Raw genomic sequence first — 21,627 nt, forward strand, 5'->3', positions numbered from 1 at the left:
AGTCCAGGTCAACTGCCTTAAAGAATGTCCCTTACCCTGGATTTGTCCAGTTGTTTTTTCGTGGTCAGATTAAATGAAAACTTTTTTTGGGGGGGGGGGGCAAGATAACTACATACATGATGCTGTATACTTCTTCATTACATCAGGAGTCATACAATATGTTTGTCTCATTGGTGAAACTAAGTTTGTTCACTGCTTCTCTTTGTATTTAATAAATAATCTGTGAGATGCTTTGAGTCCATGTGAATATTTGGTTTTCCTCTAAGCATTCATCCAATTGTCTTAATCTAGTATCCATTAATAATCCTTGTTTGAATAAAAGATGACTTTGGTGGCTGCAAAAACAATGACACTTGAAAGGTCTTGCAGGAATATCATTGGCTCCTTTAGAGAAGACAGGTCTTACTGGAAAGAAATTCTCTGTGCATCTGTATTAGTAGGAAGGGGTGGAGTTTAGTGTTATACATGAATGAAAAGGTTTATCAGGGGACAGAGGAAGGGAGGAAGGGTAGGACTTCCATCCTCATCCTAGAATGGTTTGGGTAGAGTGTATAAGGATTTAGAAGGCTTATAAATCAGGGGTGCCTGGGTGGTTCAGTTGGTTAAGCATCTGCATCAGCTCAGGTCATGATCCAGGATCCTGGGATGGAGCCCTGCATCAGACTCCCTGCTCAGTGGGTAGTCTGCTTCTCCCTCTCCCTCTGCCCCTTCCCCAGCTTGTGCTCTCTCTCTCAAATAAATAAAATCTTAAAAAAAAAAAAAGAAAGCTTACAAATCAGAATCTATTAGATTTGCTAGTCCTAAAGTTTAAGCAGTTGAATTTTGGTTTGGCAGGAAAAGCAGGCCTTATACCAACCCAGCTTTCCAGTTACAAAGTGGGAAAGGTATCAGAATAGAAAGGAAGAGGGCAGGCTTCTTTGTGATCCTGATCATTCTTGCCTATTGTAAGACAGCACAGAAGGCATCGGCAAGAAGTCAATACCATTTAGAACGGGACTTCTATGTTACCCTCTCTTTTACCTGGGAAAGCTAATCTTCAGAGGGGAATGTGAATGTTTTTTGTATTCTCCTTCTTGGGCTACCTGGGAAAAGAGGAAGCAACAGACAGGTGCACAGAGGTCATGGTGTCCAGTTAAAAAAAAGAGGAGGGTAGGGGTGGCTGGGTGGCTCAATCATAAGCAACCAACTCTTGATTTTGGCTCAGGTCATGACCTCATGGTTGTGGGATTGAGCCCTGACTTGAGCTCTGTGCTCTGTGTGGAGTCTGCTTGAGATTCTCTCTCCTTTTCTCTCTGCCCCTCTCCTCGTTCACACACTCTCTTGCTCTCAAAATAAGTAAATAAAACCTTTAAAACATAAAAAAAAAATTTAAAAAAGAGGAAGGACTTGCATTATCTACATAATACATTTTTCTTTATTCAGAAATCTTGTCATCCCTTTGCAAAACCTTTTTTCTTGCTATGCTTTCTTGGAATCTGGAAGAGTCACGAAATTTAAAACTTCAAACACAGACAAAATCTACCCACACTGCAGAAAGGCCAAGAGCAAGGAAATCAGGCTGAACATAGAACTGAGTTGTTTCCTCCAGTGGCCAGATTCCAATGTGATGGACACCAACTTTGACGATGCACTTCGAGCTCACAATGTCAAAAACTAAATTTATGGGGCACCTGGGTGGCTCAGTGGGTTAAAGCCTCTGTCTTCCGTTCAGGTCATTATCCCAGGGTCCTGGGATAGAGTCCCGATTCCAGCTCTCTGCTCAGCAGGGAGCCTGCTACCTCCTCTCTGTATCTCTGCATGCCTCTCTGCCTACTTGTGATCTCTGTCAAATAAATAAATAAAATCTTAAAAAAAAAAAAAAACCAACCCAAGTTTATACCAGTTTTTCCACTTAACTTTTCTATTTTCATTAATGGCATGATTGTTCCTATAATCTAAGTTTAAAATCCTGGTTTTGGCCTCTGACTGCCCTCCCTAGTACACACCTGCCGGCTTCTCCCTACCATACCAATTTTCAGGCCTTGTACATTTTCTCCCCTGAAATGCGTTTATTTCTCCCCCAACCCCCAAGATTTTGAGTAATCTCTATACCCAAGGCAGGGCTTGAACTCACAACCCCAGATCAAGAGTCACATGTTCTACCAACTGAACCAGCCAAGTGCCCCTCTCTGAAGTGAATTTTACACTTAACCTTCTTTTTGTTGCCAACACTCTGATCAGTACTTTTCTCCTGAACTTATCAACAAGTTCCCCAAAGCTTCCTAACCAAACTCCTTCTCTCTACTATTTCCTTTTTCCTTTCGTCCTATAGGACGTAGTAAAAAATATCTCCCTAAAACACATTTCACCTGGTTCAGAAACTTTCAGTGTCTGCTCCCTGACCTGAATCAAATTCATTTTCTGCAAACAAACATCCACAGTCTTATTATTTTAAAGAGTATAATTCAGGGGGCACTGAGTACATTCAGAATGTTGTGCAACCATCTCCACTATCTAGTTCCAGAACATTTTTGTCGTATCGTAGCACATACCAATACTTCTCTCCTTTTTACGGCTGGGTAAGATTCCATAGTACAGACATACTATATTTTGTTTATCCATTCATCATTTGATGGACATTGGGTTGTTTCCACTTCTTGGCTATTGTAAACATTGCATATCTCGACATTCATGTACATGTTTGTTTGAACCAAAATCTTTAAACATAGGCATTACATATTATTTCAGAGCAATTCTTTGCCTCTCCCTATACTGCCCTGTATTTTTTCACATTCAATCCAAATGATAATACTTGTATTTCTTTGAATACAGTGCACTTGACCACCTGCATTCCTTTTTCATGACTTCTGTTGGCTAGGAAGCCTCTCATTCCCAGCTTTGCCATTGAGATCTTCTTCTTCAGCGACCCCCTCAGAGATCACCAATTTCCCAATTCACTTCTTGACTTTCCTCTGTGCTCTCTAAATGACATCACTACAGTATTCTTTGTATTTGTGTATTTCTTTTATTCCCCTCTTTAAGAGGCCACAGACAACCTGCAGGTAATTTATTTCTATATCTCCTGTACTCGAGCACTTTGTTTCCTTAAAAGTAACAGAAAACCATAAGAAATATTTTAATTTAGGAGATCTCTAGAGCCATTTCAGTCTTTGTGGTCTCATATACAGTCCCTTCAAAGGCCCATACTATCCACCCTCTGTGGTAGAGGATGTTAATATTATTCCTTTTGAAACAACTCAACAAGTGCCCAGGTGACTCAGTCATTAAGCATCTGCCTTCGGCTCAGGTCACGATCCCAGGGTTCTGAGATTGAGCCCTGCATCAGGCTCCCTGCTTGACAGAAAGCCTGCTTTCTCTCTCTCCCACTCCCCCTGCTTGTGTCCCCTCTCTTGTTGTGTCTCTCTCTGTCAAATAAATAAATAAAAATCTTAAAAAAAAAAAGAACTCAAAATAACTTAAATAATTAGAAGCATATCAGGTAGCGTTAACGAGGACTCTGCATTTCTCTCCTTTGTTTTAAGAATATACATTTGTTACGTTCATGTACACCAGCCTTGACTAGCGATCTTTGCTTCAGGTTTTGAATGAGAAATAATAGCCAGATACCTAGGGATGAGTGAGTCACAGCTCAGCACTGGTAAAATGTAGTTCACTTAAGGTAGTTTACAGCCAGTTATGACACTGTCAGAATGTCACAAGCCTAAGTGACATTTCAGTACTTTCAGAAATAGCCAGGAGAATATAATCATAATTCCTATCTCTTCAGTGACTTATAATGGCCACAGAAAACTAGAAGCATCATTAAAAATAAAGCTTGCTGACCCGCAGCAGCCCCCGGACTCCCTGAGAGAGTCAGAGCTCTGTGGTTCTCTGAAGGATTCTACTTTCTTTTATTATCAATCAAAATGGTAACTGAGTAGTGACTTCACCTCCCTTGGGTGAATCACCCATTCACTCAGTATTTTTACCTGATCATTATTTTTCAGCAGCGACAAATTTAAATTTAAAATTAAGGTAGAATGTAGTATGGAAACATTGTTCAACAAATATTTTTCAGCTGTTTTAGGTCTGGCCTAGTGCTCTTAACTGCCTCTTACAAAAGGGGTGTGTGTGTGTGTTTGTGTGTGTGCATGCACGAACACACACGTGCACCTGCCTGCTAATGGGTGTGATGGAAGACAGCTATCTAAGCTATCTAATCTTGAGACTTAGGGAGTTGAGGAGGAGGTAGCAGGGCCTGATATGAAAAATTCCAGAAGTTTCTTCTTCCTGGCTTCACAACGATGTTGAATGGGCTTTAAGGGTATGTGATCTCGTCTTCCCTGCCATGTCTAGTCATTAATTCTCACTCTCTCCAAGCAGGAAATCGAAAGGGTAGATGGGACACAAACCTGTCTGAGTAGAGCAGGGAAGTAATTTTACATGTGATAATAAGAAATCATAGGTGACTTCCATCAGAGAGCAAGACTTTTCCATTTCTCAGTGTCAAAGCTAGTATTAAGCATCTAATAGAGATTAATATTTTTCTTATAATGCACTTCTTACCTAAGAGACCTATTTCTTAGATTTATTTGAGAGCTGAAAGTGACCGCAGAATGATCTAGTTCAACAGCATCATTTTACAGAAAATAATAACAAGGACACGAAAGACTGTGATTAAGGTTATACAGATGCTAGCTGAGTCCGAACTAGAATCAAGGTCTTCCAAAACCTGGTTCTCTCCATTTCTGCTACACCAACTTGACTTTTTCTATTTAACAAAGCAGAGCTGCCATCAACCAGTATAACTCTGTGAAAACCATACCATACACACTTTTTTGACGAGTATTAACTGGATGACTATTCCAAGTAAATCACTATGTCAGCTGCCATAGACAATTCAAAGGTGAATTCATTGTTACCCTTAAGGACCGTGAAATAAAATTCAACACCTGAGAAGGAAAGGATCACAAAAATGCAGTGGGGGTAAATAACAGGAAAACCTGGAAAGAAAGTATTAGAACTAATTTCAGGATTAATAAGCAACCTCCTTGAGATTTAGGATAGAAAGTCCCTCTCGAGTATTATGCTAATTGTGTCCCCTAACTCTGACTAGGGGGCACTCACAGAACAACATTATCATCATTTAGAGCTTTATATAAACATGAATATTATAATTTAGAAGATAAAAATAAACTCAGGTAAGGAGGCTTTAACCTGAGGAATGCTTCCCCTTGCACGACAACAACCAACTTCCTAGTCCTTATTTGTTTTAGATGAACGAATCTTCTCTTCACCAGCAATCCTGTTCATGAGTTAGACATGGAGATAAAAGAAGGGCCTGAAGCTAACTGGAGAAAACCACATGGCCTGGTGGGGCTGCGAGATGGACAATAAGCTCCCAGGCTTTCCGGAACGATGAGGATCTAGACAGTATCACAGGGAACCTAGGTCGGTGGGCAGGACATCATCTGCTCACAGACATCATCTTGGCAGGGTTTGCTGACCTCTGGACAAGATCTATTTGGTTTATTTGAGTTACTGCCTAAGGCACTGGCTATTTGGAAAGGATATCCCTCTGAAAAGTTAAAATCAAGTTGGAGACAGAGATTTGGGACTATTTCACCAGCTGTTTAGGAAATCCTGGATTCTCATGTTGTCTACATTTAAGACTTTGTATGCTTGCAAAGAAACCAAAAATTAAATATGTCCCTTTTCTGTGAAGCTTCTTTAAAATTCACATCTCCGAGATATATATATATATGTATGTATGTATGTATATGTAAATAGCCAAGGGAGAGTTGGTAGCTTCCATTCAACATATTTAGCTGGATCTTTTCAACCAAAATGTAAATCTGCAATGTATTCTAATGTAACCCAATTAGAGCTACTAACACCATCTGTATATATATTTTTGGTTCAGCTGTCAAAAAACACACAAATACACCCCAGTAATACAATATTCAATAGTTGTATATTTCATTGTACTGTACTTCATTTAACCTTTTTTCTATTTTTTTAAAAAGATTTTATTTATTTATTTGAGAGAGAGACATAGAGAGAGAAGGAGTAGGGCAGGGGGAGGGGCAGAGGGAGAGGGAGAAGCAGACTCCCCGGTGAGCAGGGAGCCTGATGTAGGGCTCGATCCTAGGACTCCAGGATCATCACCTGAGCTGAAGGCAGACGTTTAATCAACTGAGCCACACAGGTGCCCCCTTTTTTCTATTTTTAAATGGGCCAATTTTTACTTTTTTCTTTTTAGAGTTACTATTTTCGTGCATATTTTAATAGGTAAGTCTTTGTTCACATCTGATCTTTTTTGGAGGATAGACTATTAGAAGTAGAATTACAACAGGAAATATACAATTTTAAACTATATGTTTTCAAATAAAAGCGAACACTGTATTTAAAAAGCCAACTTTAGGGGCACCTGGGTGGCTCAATGGGCCAAGTGTCTGCCTTTGGCTCAGGTCATGATCCCAGAGTCCTGGGATCAAGCCCCACGTGAGGCTCCCTGCTCAGTGAGGAGTCTGCTTCTCCCTCTGACCCTCCCCCTGCTCATGCTCTCTCTCCCTCTCAAATAAATAAATAAAATCTAACGACAACAACAACAAAAAAGCCAACTTTAAGACTTCTAACAAAACAACCTAGCACTCTCCAGACCTTATCTGTTCTGTGTCCCTCTGTTTAGCTGTTTCTTTTGCTGTCTACCTTCAAACAGTGCTTTTCCTTGATTTTAGGTTGCAGACATTATCTATTGATTCTACCATGAAAGAAATAATTACATTTCTTACATGATGAAACATACTCTTTTCCCCTACCTTCCTCCCATTGATTACCCTCTTTGGCTTAAATCGACATTCTGCATTTATATTTTTATGCTGTATAAATATTATTCTCTAAGCCATGTAGAGTATTATGTTGTATTTCCTTTCTTATACATTGAAATTCTTCCCAACAGCTAATAACATCTTCATTCATAAGTTTAGTGTGGCTGTTTTAAAACCTGGCCCCAAACTCTTTGACATTTTTCCCATTGCCAGGTGAGCCTACAAACTGCTCTTGATTGTGGGCGGGCTTGTTGAGTGTTCGATAAGAGACGATGGGAAAGTCACACTGTGTGTGACTTCTGAGGCTGGTCGGAGAAGAAGATGCAGTCTCCACCTGGTTTGCTGGGACACTGGTGTTCGGAGTTCTGAGCTGGCAAGGAAGAAATCCGACTACTCTAAGGCTGCCATGCTGCAAGGAAGCCAAGCTAAATGGAGGAACCACGTGTGAGCACTCCGGCTGGTCAGCAACGTGGTCTTGACATCCCAGCCCAGGTGCTAGCGCGAGCTGAGTCTCCAGATGCCTCCAGTGCCCAGCACTGCTGAGTCACCTCCCCACTCCGGGGCATTCCAGCTGAGGCCCCCGATGTTGGGGGGTAGTCATCTCGGTGTGCTGTCCAAACTCCTGACTCATAAAATTCACGAACGTAATTACATCGTTATTTTAAACAGCAACACTTAGTTTTCTAGGTATCTCCATATTTGTCTTTAATTCTCAACACGGTGAGCCTGGGTGGCTCCAGTAGGTTAAGTGTCTGCCTTCGGCCCAGGTCATGATCTCGGGGTCCTCGGATTGAGCCCTGCGTTTGGCTCTCTGCTCAGCCAGGGGTCTGCTTCTCCTTCCCCCTTGGCCCCTTCCCCTGCTCGTGCTCTCTCTCTCTCTCAAATAAATAAATAAAATCTCTCTCTCTTTTAAAAAAAGATTTAATTTATTTATTAGAGAGAGAGAGAGACAGTGAGAGAGGGAACACAAACAGGGGAGCGGGAGAAGGAGAAGCAGGCTTCCTACTTGAGCAGGGATCCCAAAACTGGGCTCGATCCCAGGACCTGGGGATCGTGACCTGAGCCAAAGGCAAATGCTTAACAACTGAGCCACTCAGGTGCCCCCAAAAATAAAATCTTAAAAAAAAAAAAAATCCTCAATATGGTCAAGCATATTAGTTTCATTGTTTTCCTTAGAAAAATCTCTCCTTGAGATCTCTGTCCTCTCATTCCAATCTGGACTGAAGGCATCACCATCAGCCTAGGACGTGCTTGGATGAGAGACAGAGTGGCATGTCACTTGTTACTTAAAGATGTGAGCCCGGTGGCAAGGCTGCCTGGGTTTGAATCCTGGCTCCGCTGCTTGCTAGCTGTGTGACTGTGTGCAAATTAATTTCTCTGTGCCTCAGGCTCCTCATTAGTAGAGTGCTTGGCACATAGTAAATTCTCTTATTGTTGGCGTTATTAGTTTATTATCCTTCCTTTCATGTTGTCCCAGGAATTCGCAAATGCCTCCAGCCTATGTCTGGATCCCCTAGTTCCTTGATTCCATGTCTTTCTCTTTCTTGGTTACTTCCTCATCTTAATAAAACACATCACTCGAAATACGTCTCTTGAAAAAAGATGCTTGGGAGGTAAAGTTTTTTGAGACCTTGTATATCTGTTTTGAATTGTCTTTATTTAACACCATACTTGATAATGTGACGGTCATAAAAGTCTAAGTTGGAAACAATTTTCTCTTTGAATGTTGAAGCTATTAGTCCATTGTCTTGAAGCTTTCAGTGTCACTACTGAGAGGCCTTTCTGATTCTCCATCCTTTGTATGGTTTTTCTTTTTCTTCCTGAAAGTATTAGGTTCTCTTTTCATCCCCATTGTTGCAAAATGTGATAATGATGTGACTTGGTATGAGTCTTTTAAAATTAATTATTTAGGGCACCATTTCAACTTGGAAACTTAAGTCCTTCAATTCTCAGGACATTTCTTTATAATTTTTTTTGCTGTTGTTAGTTTTTCTTACCTCCATTTTCAGTTTTTTTTCTCTGGGACCCCTAATAAATCTAGGATCTGTCGAATTGGTTCTCTAATTTTCTTATCTCTTTTGCTGACCTTCTTATTCAACTTTCTGGGAAATTTTCTCATTTATATCTTCTACGCTCCTGATTTTAAAAAATTCTGCTTTCATATTTTTGTATCTAATGATTCTCATTTCTTATTCTTGGATTGTCCGTTTTTATGTATCATCTGTTCTTATTTCATGAACTTAATGTCTTTTCTCATTGAGTAGATTGATTATAGTGCTTTTGGAATGTCTTTCTTCCTTTGCATGGTCTGTTTCCTCCAAGTTCCCTTTCCATCAGTTTGCTTTTGACTCATTCCCTCATGGCACAGGCTTTTCTCTAATGCCCAGAGGTCCTCTAATACCTACTCCATTTCAGTTGGATATTCTGTGCACTTGGGTACTCTGAGGCTTGACAACTGGTGGGCCTCCCCGTAGGAGGACTGGTCAGGGATATGGCACAAGGGAGCCCTAAGCACCCAGGTCCGTAGGTCTTTTCTCCTGGGCTTGACAGTTTCCCCATTTTTCTACCAGGTAAATATGAGGGATTTTAAGCTGACTGATGGCATGTTGAGAGCCAATAAGGGAAGAGGGTTAGGACAGGGAAAATCTTATTGTTCCAAATGCAGATATCACATAGGCTGTCTTTGCTTGAAGTATGGCTGCTATCCCCACCCTCAGCTGTGCCTAGTTCCCTAAGTCTAGTCTCACATTAACCCAATCGATTAGAACCACAAAGCTAAGTAAATTCCATGAAGTTCTGCGTAAAAGGGCAATACTTTGTGATTCTAGAGTTTCTCGATTAAAAGAAAAAAAAAAATTCCCTCTCATCTTTTACACATTTTCTCCTACAAAAAAAGTAGGAAATTCACCCAATTTAAGGCCCTTTTCCCCTCTGACTTTACCGTGCTTTTTTTTTTTTCTTTGATAATACCTCAGAATTGGAGTATTCAGGGTCCAAGTTTGTTTTAAAATAACCCAATGAGCTGACAGACGGAGCTTCTGGAATTCTGCAGCTTGTGCTAGAGTCTGCAGATGGGAAATTGCCGTCAGTTAAAGGGTGGTGCTATTACCATAGCCCAATTTTTGAAAGCCTTTAGGAAAAAAAAAAAACAAAAAAACGAACAAAAAAAAACCTCTGAATTAATTAGCAGCCACCACAGGCCCTGGTTTTGTGCTGCAGTATTCTAAGAATCCAGATAATAAGAAAACAGTATTTCAATCCCTAACTTTTAACTAACATTTGCCTCTTAAAAATGCAGATTATAAAGTAAGAATGTTACCTGTTACATGAAAATGCTCTTATATGGCTTCGCTCATCATGAAATACCAGTTATGTTCCAAAATCAACTAAATACTCCTCTACTGATACCTAAAATAGGAATAATTTTGTTTTACCTCTCCAATCTGCTTAATCCACAAATCTCTTCCAAGAAACTCCTGATGTAAGACTACGGGAGCTGAGTTTAGATTAAAAGCCACGGAGTCACTGGTCTTTTCTTTAATAAAAGGCTGGAGATCAGAATTTATCTAGGAGGAGTAGTTAAAAGAGTTAAATCATTCAAATGCACACACACTAGTACCTTTTAGTCCTTTCAGAAAATACCAGTTAATGCAGTGAAAAATGAAGCTAAAGAAATACAGCTTTAGATGAACTTTAATAAAAAGCCAAAGAACAGTTCATAGGATTCACAATAATCTTTAAAATTCTTTAAAGTAATTTTTCCCTGACACATCTCCTTTTTTATTTGGCAGAAGACTTTGTTTTACTTTTTAAGTCAAAAGCAATAATTTAAATAAAGTTTAAGTAAATGTAACTGCTTAATAAACGAATCTAAGATTTAATAAAATATATAAAAACTCATCTGGAGATATTTTACGTGTATGTAACATATGTACGTATTTTCTCCTCTCTTAAAAGCTATTTACATAACATTTAAGAAATACATATCAAATGGAATTTTTAAGTTACATATATACAGAGACAGCAATGTAACAGCTAACTTGATACTTTTTCTATTTCATTATGCCCATTCAAAAGAATCAATTTTTAGAATTAAAGCCTTCACTTTTACTCCCTATATTTCTAAATTTCATTAACTTTCCATAATTTGTTTCACATATGAAACCGTAAGGGAACCGTAACAAAAATGCAAATATTCTTTCATTCTGTAAATGGCAACATTAGGTGTTATTTAATAATCTGCAAGAGTACTCTCAAGAACCCTTTCAGGTAGTAAGAAAAGACAAACATGACAAATACGGTGTAAGCTGTAGCTTTCTATAAGAACTACATAGTCCCCACCAATCATACTGTTCATAATATGTAACAATCACCATCTATGGCTGATAGGTGTTAAGCGCACAATAAACATTTTTTTTGAGATATAAAAGCAGCTTATTAAATGGCAAGAAGTTTCTTATGTATCATTTTAGCTATTTAAGAACTGGAAAAAGAGAAAATGTGCAAATACCTTATGACTCATGGCCACGTGCTTCCCGTACTGAAATGCCACATCCTGAACGTCAGCATCATGCTTTGCTAATTCCATGGCGGCCTGGCAGCTCTTTGCTAATAAGGCTCCATGGGAGAGAAAAGCCTGCTTCTTCCAAGTCGATATTCCAATATCTTTTGTGATAAGATTTTCCTAAAAAAAGGCAACAAAGCCAGGATTTTACAAATGCTTTAGGAGTAATTTAATTGTTTTGGATTTTGGCAAGTAGAAGAGTTAAGAAATGCACTATTTAAAATACTCAGGCTAGGGGCACCTGGGTGGCTCAGTGGGTTGAGACTCTGCCTTCAGCTCAGGTCGTGATCCCAGGGTGCTGGGATCGAGCCCCACATCAGCCTCTCTGCCCTGTGGGGAGCCTGCTTCCCCTCCTCTCTCTCTGCCTGCCTCTCTGCCTACTTATGATCTCTGTCTGTCAAATAAATAAAATTAAAAACAAAAAAACAAAAACAAAACCAAACAAAAAAACCACTCAGGCTAAAAAAAAAGACACTCAGGCTACTGCAATAAGACAGAACTAAAAAGATGCTAAATCCCAGGGCTACCTAAAGAGAACTAAGGAGGCGGGAGCTGCTGTTCTAGGGTAATGGCGAGAAAAATGAAAGCAATGCTGAAGTAAACTTTATTTTGAACTAGGACACGTCTATTAAAATTTATTTGTAGGAGAAGGCAAAATTAGAAACTTGCACCTCCAGACTAACTCCCTTCTATATTTGCATAAGTTCTTGAGTGCTGGTATTCCAAAATGCAAGACTATTGCCTTTAACTTATGCGGAAGTGTCAAGGGCATAATGAAGAAACTGCATTGTCTTAGAAAGTTCAATAAAAAAATCACAGAGGAGGTAACCAGTTATAATGGAGTATGATTAGATCCATTATCCAACCAAATTTATTCCCATAAGAAGAAACAAGGACATATGGGAGTATATAAGTGTAGTTTATTTAATTTTATCTTTTAAATTATGAAAATCATTGTAGTATCTGTAAGTATATACACACTGGGGCACCTGGGTGGCTCAGTGGGTTAAAGCCTCTGCCTTCGGCTCAGGTCATGATCCCAGGGTCCTGGGATCAAGCTCCTCATGGAGTTCTCCGCTTGGCAGGGAGCCTGCCTCCCCCTCTCTCTTTGCCTGCCTCTCTGCCTACTTGTGATTTCTGTCTGTCAAATAAATAAATAAAATCTTTATAAGTATACACACACCTACTGCCTCTAGACCAGTGATGTACAGTAAAAATAAAATCTAAGCCACATATGCCATTTAAAACTTGCCAGTAGTTGCATTAAAAAAGTGAAAAGAAACAGGTGAAATTAATCTTAATGACATTTTATCTATCCCAATATATCCAAAATATTATTTCAATATATAATTAATATAAAGTTACTGAGATATTTTATATATTTTTATACTAAGTTTTCAAAATCAGTGTGTATTTTACACTTAGAGCCCATCACCAGCCACATTTCAAGTGCTCACAGGGTACAAGGAGTTAGAGGCTGACCTACTGGACCAGTCTGTTCTAGGCAGGGGGCTCCTGGAGGACAAGAATGATGAACGCTTTACGCTGTTCCTTTGAAACTTCTAACAAACTAGAACCCATCCAAAAGGATTAACTAACCCAAATACTTTCTTCCTGCTACCCATACCATAATCTTTCTCCTTCCATCATTCTTTGAGGACAAAATTAACAAATAATAAGAAAACAGGACAATGAAAAGGTCAGTTCAGATCTAGTCTATTTCTTTCACCATGAGGAAGGGCACTTTCAGCCCATTGGTCAGATCAAATTCCCAGCTTCGTTTTATTTATTATGCCTTTAAAAAAGAAGAAAGTTTCACTTATGGCAACAGTTACAAGTGTGCAAAATAACATTGTGTAATAATAAAAAAGGCCACCCAAGGGAGAAATAGTGCATAAGAGTTTTATAAAATATTAGGCCTGAATAATAACATATTTAATTTTACTGTTTGAGAATGTATTTTTAAACATGTGATTAACATACCATATTAATTAATCAAAGACAGAAACCATATTATCTCTCCATATATATACTAAATAAGCATTTGACAAAATTCAACTCCTATTTTTTTGGGGGGGGGGAAGCCTAAATAAAATAGGAGCAGATGTGTATTTCTTTAATATGATGTGTGCGTGTGTGTGTGCATGTGTGTCTGTGTGTCAGCTCTAACGTCAGCAAATACTTTATAAAGAAATATGAGTCTTACTAAAGTTAGGAATAAGAAAAAAGCACAACATCACTGTTGTTTAACAGTGTAATAAAAGAGGCAAGAAAAGGATGTATTAGAAAGGAAGATTTTAACTCTTTCTACTTGAATACAGTATGACTGCATATTGGGAAAAACCAAGAGACTCAACTAAAAACTATAATAAGCAAAATAATTCAATAAAGTAGAGGCATACAAAATGAATATATTATTAATATAACAAATGTATTAACCATAGCTTTCATGCATTAAAAATAATCAGAAAACATTATAAATAGGGTCTTTTCTTCTATTATATCTATGAAAATAAAGAATAAAAAGCTGGCAATAAACTTAGGTGAAAAACTGATATGAAGAAAAATGTTAAAATACTAGGGAGGGAACACAAGTAAGTTGAATAAATATAAAAATATATCATGTTTAGAGACACTATAGTCCAGGGACGCTTGGGTGGCTCAGTTGGTTAAGCGTCTGCCTTTGGCTCAGGTCACCATCCCAGAGTCCTAGGATCAAGCCCCACGTGGGGCTCCTTGCTCCACGGGACGCCTGCTCCTCGCTCTGCCTGCTCTGCCTACTGCTCCCCTTGCTAGTGTTTTCTCTAACAAATAAATAAACAAAATCTTAAAAAAAAAAAAAAAGACAGTACAGTCCAACCTCATAAAGTTTACCCCAATTAACTTAAAAAGACCTTTTTCCTGTCCTGAAACCAGACAAGCTGATTCTAGAGTTCACATAGAACAAACAAACGTAATAAAAGTAGGCAGGAAAACCGTGAACAAGAACAGTGTGTGGGGGCTTGGGGGAGGCGGGGGTGGATGGGGACAGCGAAAGATGCCTAGCCCTATTAGGCATTACAAATCTAAAGATACCACGTATTACACTATAATTTTAATTATAAAATTTAAATTTTATAAGTTATAATTATATTTTATAATTATAAAATTATAATTATAGTTATATATAAATAGATAAAATTTATATATAATTATAGTTAATTATAATTATAAATTATAAAAACTTTTAAAAAAGTGTACTTTTTAGACAGAAGGACAACTGAACAAAATAATCCAGAAATCAAACTATATATAAGAATTTATTACATTTTAGGGAAAAGATGGACTTTTTCTCTCAATGGTGCTGGTATAATTGAATAGCTACCTAGAAAAAAAAATAAGATTGATCTGCATTTACTCCAAATGTCAAAGACAAAAGCAAAGCAACCAACCACAAAACCATAGGCAATGTGAGAAGACAAAGGACGATGAGGAAAAGTATTTCCATTTTCTATCACAGACAAATGGGAACTCTCCCTGCGCTAAGCTAATAAAGTCTGTGCCCCCTGCACCCGTCTCTCCCCAAATGCCACCTTAACATGACCAAAGGCATTCTGCAGATGTGGCTGAATTCAGGATGTTGAGATGGAGGGATCATCCCAGATTAACTGGGTGTGCCTATGGTAATCACAAGGATCTTTTGGGAGGAAAGCATCAGGGTCTGAATCAGGTGATGTGATGACAGAAGGGGAGAAGGGGAAGGGGAGGGGAAGGGGGGAAGAGAGAGAGAGGGAGAAGGAGACTGGAAGATGCCATGTTGCTGAATCGGCAGATGGAGGCTGGGGCCACAAGCAGAGGAATGAAGGCAGAAATTAGAAAAAGCAAGGAAATGGATCTCTCCTAGGGCCTCCAGAAGGAAAGGCACCTCGTCAACATCTTGATTTGGGGGCTTCTGACCATTAGAAAAAATTGCCCCCTCTGCAGAGCTTTATTGAGTGTTGGTGAGGCTCTGGAGAAACAGGCCTGTCAAGCACAGCTCGTGGAGGGGGGGACTGGGTGGTAACTGCACCATGTATCCATGAAAATGACAAATGCATTTGCCCTGTGACCCGGCAATCCCACTTCTAGGAATTAATCGTGCATCTAAGCCCACACACATGTGAAATGAAATACATACAGGTTTACAGTCTATTGTTCACCCAGCTGCAAGGGTGATCCTTTTACAACTTAAGCCACACAGACCACACTGGCCTTTGTGCTGTTTCTCCAGGCAGGCTCTTCTGGGGCTCCTAAACTTGCCCTTCTCTGTCACGCACTCTGCCCAGATGTTTACAGGGTTCAGTTCCTCATCACTTTGGGGTCTCTGCTCAAATTTCAACTCATCGTTAATAGTCTCCCTCCCTCCCTTATCACTTCCTCCCTCCCTTATCACTTCCTATCTGCTTTAAACCTCTTTTCCGTGGTTCTACTAGACTCCTCATATAGTTACTAGTTTAATGGGTTATTGCTTATCCTCTCTGCTAGAATGCTGGCTGCACAAAAGCAAGGGCTTTGTCTGTTTTGCCCTCCACTACATTAGATGTGCAACAAATATTTGCTGAACCTTTATCTTTCTTTTGATACTCTTCTCTTTCTCTCATTTCCACCTTCCTCTGTCAGCCCTAACTTGGAAATAATAAAGAACCGAAATAATTCTCCTAGAACACCTTCCTAGCACTCACAGCTTCGAGAAAAACTGCAGCATACCATTGAAGGCACTCCTTTTTGGTACCAAGCAATACTCCAAGCCCATCTCCTACCCAAAATAGTCCTTCGAAGGCTGCTTTCTAGCAACACAGAACAATTTGCTGTTTTCTTGAATAAAATATGTACTTACACATTTGTGTGAATTTAAAAATATTATTCCCTTCCAAAAAGATTATCATCTCCTCCCATTCCCTTCCTATTAGATTGAATACATCCGGTTCAAACATCGATTCTTTTTTTTTTTTTAATTAAAGATGTTATTTATTTATTTGGCAGAGAGAGATCACAAGTAGGCAGAGAGGCAGGCACAGAGAGAGGGACAAGCAGGCTCCCTGCTGAGCAGAGAGCCCGATATGGGGCTCGATCCCAGGACCCCGAGATCATGACCTGAGCCGAAGCAGAGGCTTAACCCACTGAGCCACCCAGGCGCCCCTCAAACATTGATTCTTTGAGTAGCATTCTCAAATATTCCCACAAACACTTTCCTCTCTAAACCAATGTTACCCTACTTATATCACAACATAGCATTGCATTCTTTCTTTCTTTCTTTTTTTTTAAAGATTTTATTTATCTATTTGACAGACAGAGATCACAAGTAGGCAGAGAGGCAGGCAGAGACAGAGAGGGGGAAGCAGGCTCCCCGCTGAGCAGAGAGCCCGATATGGGGCTCGATCCCAGGACCCTGAGATCATGACCTGAGCCGAAGCAGAGGCTTAACCCTCTGAGCCACCCAGGCGCCCAGCATTGCATTCTTTCTGACTTGCGGGATTGCTTATCTGTCTTTTCTTGACTAGGGTGGACCTTGTGTTAGGCATCTTTGTATATTTTTAATCACTTAGTCCATCTTTAATCTCCAACAAATGTTTGCTGAATGAATAGAATTATGTTTACCTGTTGCATTTCTTAAGTATTTACACACTCTTTAAAAATTTTTTTTCACGCTAATGAGTAGATGTATTCATACAATGAATGCTAGTCGGCAACAAGAGAAGGAACTACACACACACGCCCTGCATTGGATGAATCTCAGAAACATTAAACTAAGTGAAAAAGGCACAAAAGGCCACATATTGTATGACTTCATTTATGTGAAATGGAGATTAGCGGTTGCCTAGGCTGGGGGTGGAAACTGTAAATGGGCATGAGGGACCTTATGAGGGTGTGTGTGAAAGTGTTCTAAAACTGATATGGTGATTACTGTACAATTGGATACGGTTTCTAAAAATCATTGAATTTTATGCTTGAAATGGGTTGATTTTATGGTATGTAAAATATAGCTCAATAAAGTTAAAAAAGAAAAAAATGACTGAGTAATATTTTACATTTCTTGGTCTTAAATGCTTAAATTGTCATTTCAACAATTTCTATGACTCTCAATTAACTTTTTTGTGGCTTGTATACCATCCTCATTTATTCATACAAGCTTTACTTAGATTCTCTGATGGGTCAGGTTCTCCGCCAAACAATATAGATATAAAGATGAACGGTCTGTCCTCAAGAAGCTCACAGTCCAAGGACGGCATGTATAAATATATCTACATAAATGTATGGTTAAAGCAATATGATTCTTTTTCAGAATAATTTTTGCAGGGTTTCCAATCAAAGATTCAGTTTGGTTCATTATATTTTCCTTATTGTGACTAAGATGTTTTATTATTCATTATTTCTACATTTTAAATTACACAAGTGATACATGATAACTGAAAAAAAATTAGAAAAATCAGATAACCAAGAAAACAATTAATTTATAGTCCCTAGAAATCTATTTGTATAAGTTAATAAGGGTGTAAGTTAATAATTTTGTTTCTAAGTTAATCAGAACATTTATTCTCTGAACATTAAATTATTACATATTACAAATGAAACCAGGTCCCTCCATTCATTTCCATCAGCTTGCCATGTATGTATTATGAGAGCATGCTGTACTACAAAGGAAAAAGGAATGTACAATTATAAAATACCAAGAAACTGGTTTGATAACCACATTCAAATCAGTATCTTCACACATCAGAGATACAGAATTGGTGTGAAATGAATGAATGTAGTCAGAGTAAATGAGATTTAGATATTTTTATAGCATCGACTTACATATGTGTAGTTTTTACTGAAGATTTATTATCTATAAAAGGAAGACACAGTGAATGAATATTTACTTTTGACGGGATTTCCTTTTTTCCATAAAGGTGATATATACCCATATGCCTATCGAATGACTGTCAGACAGAAGAACGTTGATTTAAAAAACGCAAGTCTCTCATCCACTGTCACATGACCTTTTTGCTCAAGTAAGGCTGGTTCAAATAACACACACATACACAAACTGAAGCCTGAAAGACGATGTTGGCTTGAGATAGTGGCACTGGTGGTTTTGCTCAAATATAATATGCTGTTCTGCTAACTGAATTGTCTGGCGGACACGTACTTTGAGTTACATGAAAGTAATACATTGTATATAAGTATTCACAGGAGACCGGAGTGTGTTTATAAAGTGGCTTGTCAGATTACAGAACAAAAGCAGATTAACTGATGCAGGAAGATGACAAAGCCCCATCCAGAACTTACCACGTCATACTATCATGTCTACCTTTCATACTATCAGAAAAGAAGAGTTTGGGTGATTAAGGAACTGGCTATCTGTTGAGTTAAAAGCACTTCAAAGAAAGGATGCAAATAGCCTCTGTTGTCATGCTTCTTACTTCTGATACATGCTCAGAGCCATTATCTTTATAAATGCAGCATAAATTTGGCTCTGGTGAGAGACCTGATCTCTCTAATGCCCCATTTTACCATTTTAAATGTTCACTTTTAGTTGCCGTTTTTAACTATTTTGAGAAGTTAAACAGGATCCGACACAGTTTACTAGCCTTATTTAAAAAAAAAAATTAAGTTCAGGAAATTCTCAATAGGGACTCTCTAAATTTAGGGATAAGAAGGAAGCAAGGGGGAGAATGAAGTCTAGTACTTCCTGGGAACGAGCTATTTGATGGCATTTTCACATTCATTATTAAATTAGCTCTCAAAAATCTTAATTGTCATTATTCCCATTTAAAAGTTAAGGAGGTTTGAAGACTATATTTTGACCAAAATCAGACACTAGTACATGACAGAGATGAGTCTCAGACAAATAGCAATTGGATTCTATTTTGCTTAATACATAATAGAAATATATGAAAAATCTTTTGTACTTGGAAAAGTAGGTTGTATTTAAGGATGAATGACATGTTTTATCTATGTATCAAAAACCTATTTTCAACCTGTAAATTAAGTCTTTTAATAATATCTATTGAATAAATCCAACAGTCTAGAGTATAAGATGAGTAATGAGATTAGGAATAGCAGACATCACAGGTATTTTTTTAGGAATCCCTACGGAGGAAAAAAAAAAGTATAATATTTTTAACAGAATCATCTAATAGGGTAAAATAATTTGCTCTGATTTATAATCCAAGCACATGGGAGACAGTGAAGTAGGTATCTGGAAGGTTTATATCTTTGTAAATCATGGGAGAGAAATCGGTAAGATCTGATTCACACGTATAACTAACATTGTTTTATTGTTTTTTTAAAAAAAGATTTTAATTATTTATTTGCCAGAGAGAGAGAGAGAGTGAGAGAGTGTGAGAGCACAAGCAGGGGGAACAGCAGGCAGAGGGAAAAGGAGGGTCCCTGTGGAGCAGGGAGCCTGATGTGGGACTGGATCCCAGGACTCTGGGATCATGACCTGAGCCGAAGGCAGTTGCTTAACGGACTGGATCACCCAAGCGTCCCTAACTAAATACTGTTAAAAAAAAAAAAAATGCCTCTAGAGGGGCATCTGGGTGGCTCAGGCAGTCAAGCATCTGCCTTTGGGTCAGGTCATGGTACTGGAGTCCTGGGAAGAGCCCCATGTCGGGCTCCCTGCTCAGCGGGGAGCCTGTTTCTCCCTCTCTCCCCTGCTTGTACTCTCTCTCTTGTTCCCTCTTTCTCCCTCAAATAAATAAATAAAAAATCTTTAAAAAAAAATGCTTCTACACCACAAAGCTATTAAAACGTCAGTCACAAATTAGAGAGAAGGGTTACCAGGGACTTCTTGGTTTTGAGCAAGCCAGTCCCTTCCTGCCTTCTGCACTAGTCAGATCTTGCTGAAATGTGTAGGAATGACCACCCTGGAAAGGGGTCAGGATGGAGAAGGGAAGACCCTTTTATAGCACAAATTCTTCAGCAGATGGTATCCTTGGGAAGGGGGAAGCTCTGAAGAGCTAGAGGGCAACAGATAGTTTTCAGATGGGTTGCGCAGTAGGGGCAGTAGGGAATACTGACTGATTCTTTGAGATGAGCAAACTGGACAGCACCAAGAGCAAATGTGGTCTGCTCTGAAATGCACAGCATCGGTGCTGCTCGGGATACCATGGGTACGTGCAGTAGACGCAGGTGGCTGAGTTTTCTGCACGCTTACTATATGCCAAGCACTGTGGATTTAAAAATCAGGCATTATTCTTGATGATTAGAATTTCAGCAGAAGTTCGGTTTCAGTACATAGAAAGGAGTTTGGTATGTGAAAAGAGAGCTGTGCTTACAGTACAGAGAAAGGAGTGAATACTTCTATTAAGGAAGATAGGGGCATCTGGGTGGCTCAGTCATTAAGTGTCTGCCTTCGGCTCGGGTCATGATCCCAGGGTCTGGAGAGAGACCCGCATCGGGCTCTCTGCTCAGCGGGAGTCTGCTTCTCCCTCTCCCACTGCCCCTGCTTGTATTCTCTCTCTCGCTGTATCTTTTTGTGTCAAATAAGTAAATAAAATATTAAAAAAAAAAAAAAAGGAAGAGTATAGAAGACTGATTGGGGACTGTTGGAGCTGAATTAGGTTCTGAATAATAAACTGCAATTAGCCTGGAAGGTAAGGTAGAGGATGACTTGGGGGCATCATATTAGTCCCGCACTGTTGAAGCCTACAGCGGAGGGGTAGGTGAGGAAAGAGGAGACTAGTCAGATAGGTAAGAGGTCCAGAGGTTTGGATTCTTATCATTTATGTGCAGGGAAACTGTTTTCAGCAGGGAAATGATATGATTACATGTGCAATTTAGAAGGGTTGTTCCGGAGGTCATTTAGATGGGGGGGCAACAACGGGAAGCTCCATTACGGGGTAAAGTGTTACATTCCAGGTGAGCAGATCACAGAAAAGGGGTAGCTAATGGAGACTTAGAGTCAAGAACAAGATGAGCTGCTCAAAAAGTGAAAACAAGATAGCTCCCACCTGTGGACAAGACGCTGCCCACCTAGGATCCACACCACTCTCCCTCCTCACTAACAAGACCTCATTTTGTTCAGGTCCTCACAGCTCTGAGGTCTAAACCAGACTAACAGCATCTTGGACAAATCTGCCATGATTGATGGTTCTGGGACTTGAACCATCCCCTCCCACATTCTTTCCTTTTATGTAACCACACCCTTATGTATACCCTCAGGGCATGACGCCCTTGACCTGTCCAGGAGATAGGACAGGGGCACACACCTTAACACTGTCCTCTTGGCTCCCTAGAATGTACTCCCAG

At 39.3% G+C, this 21,627-nt stretch overlaps 1 protein-coding gene across 1 annotated transcript in view; it reads right to left on the minus strand.

Annotated features, from left to right (window-relative positions):
- The window catches only part of PDSS2 (decaprenyl diphosphate synthase subunit 2), a 259,040-nt gene that overhangs the window by 41,903 nt on the left and 195,510 nt on the right, over positions 1-21,627 (minus strand). The window contains exons 5-6 of the mRNA XM_032858248.1: positions 11,320-11,493; positions 10,244-10,375 (exon numbers count right to left, since the gene is read on the minus strand). Coding sequence (XP_032714139.1) covers positions 10,244-10,375; positions 11,320-11,493 — 306 coding nt within the window. The remainder of the gene's footprint in view (positions 1-10,243; positions 10,376-11,319; positions 11,494-21,627) is intronic.

The sequence above is a fragment of the Lontra canadensis genome, unplaced genomic scaffold, assembly GCF_010015895.1.
Source record: "Lontra canadensis isolate GAN:19392208 unplaced genomic scaffold, GSC_riverotter_1.0 scaffold14, whole genome shotgun sequence".
Taxonomy (NCBI): Eukaryota; Metazoa; Chordata; class Mammalia; order Carnivora; family Mustelidae; genus Lontra; species Lontra canadensis.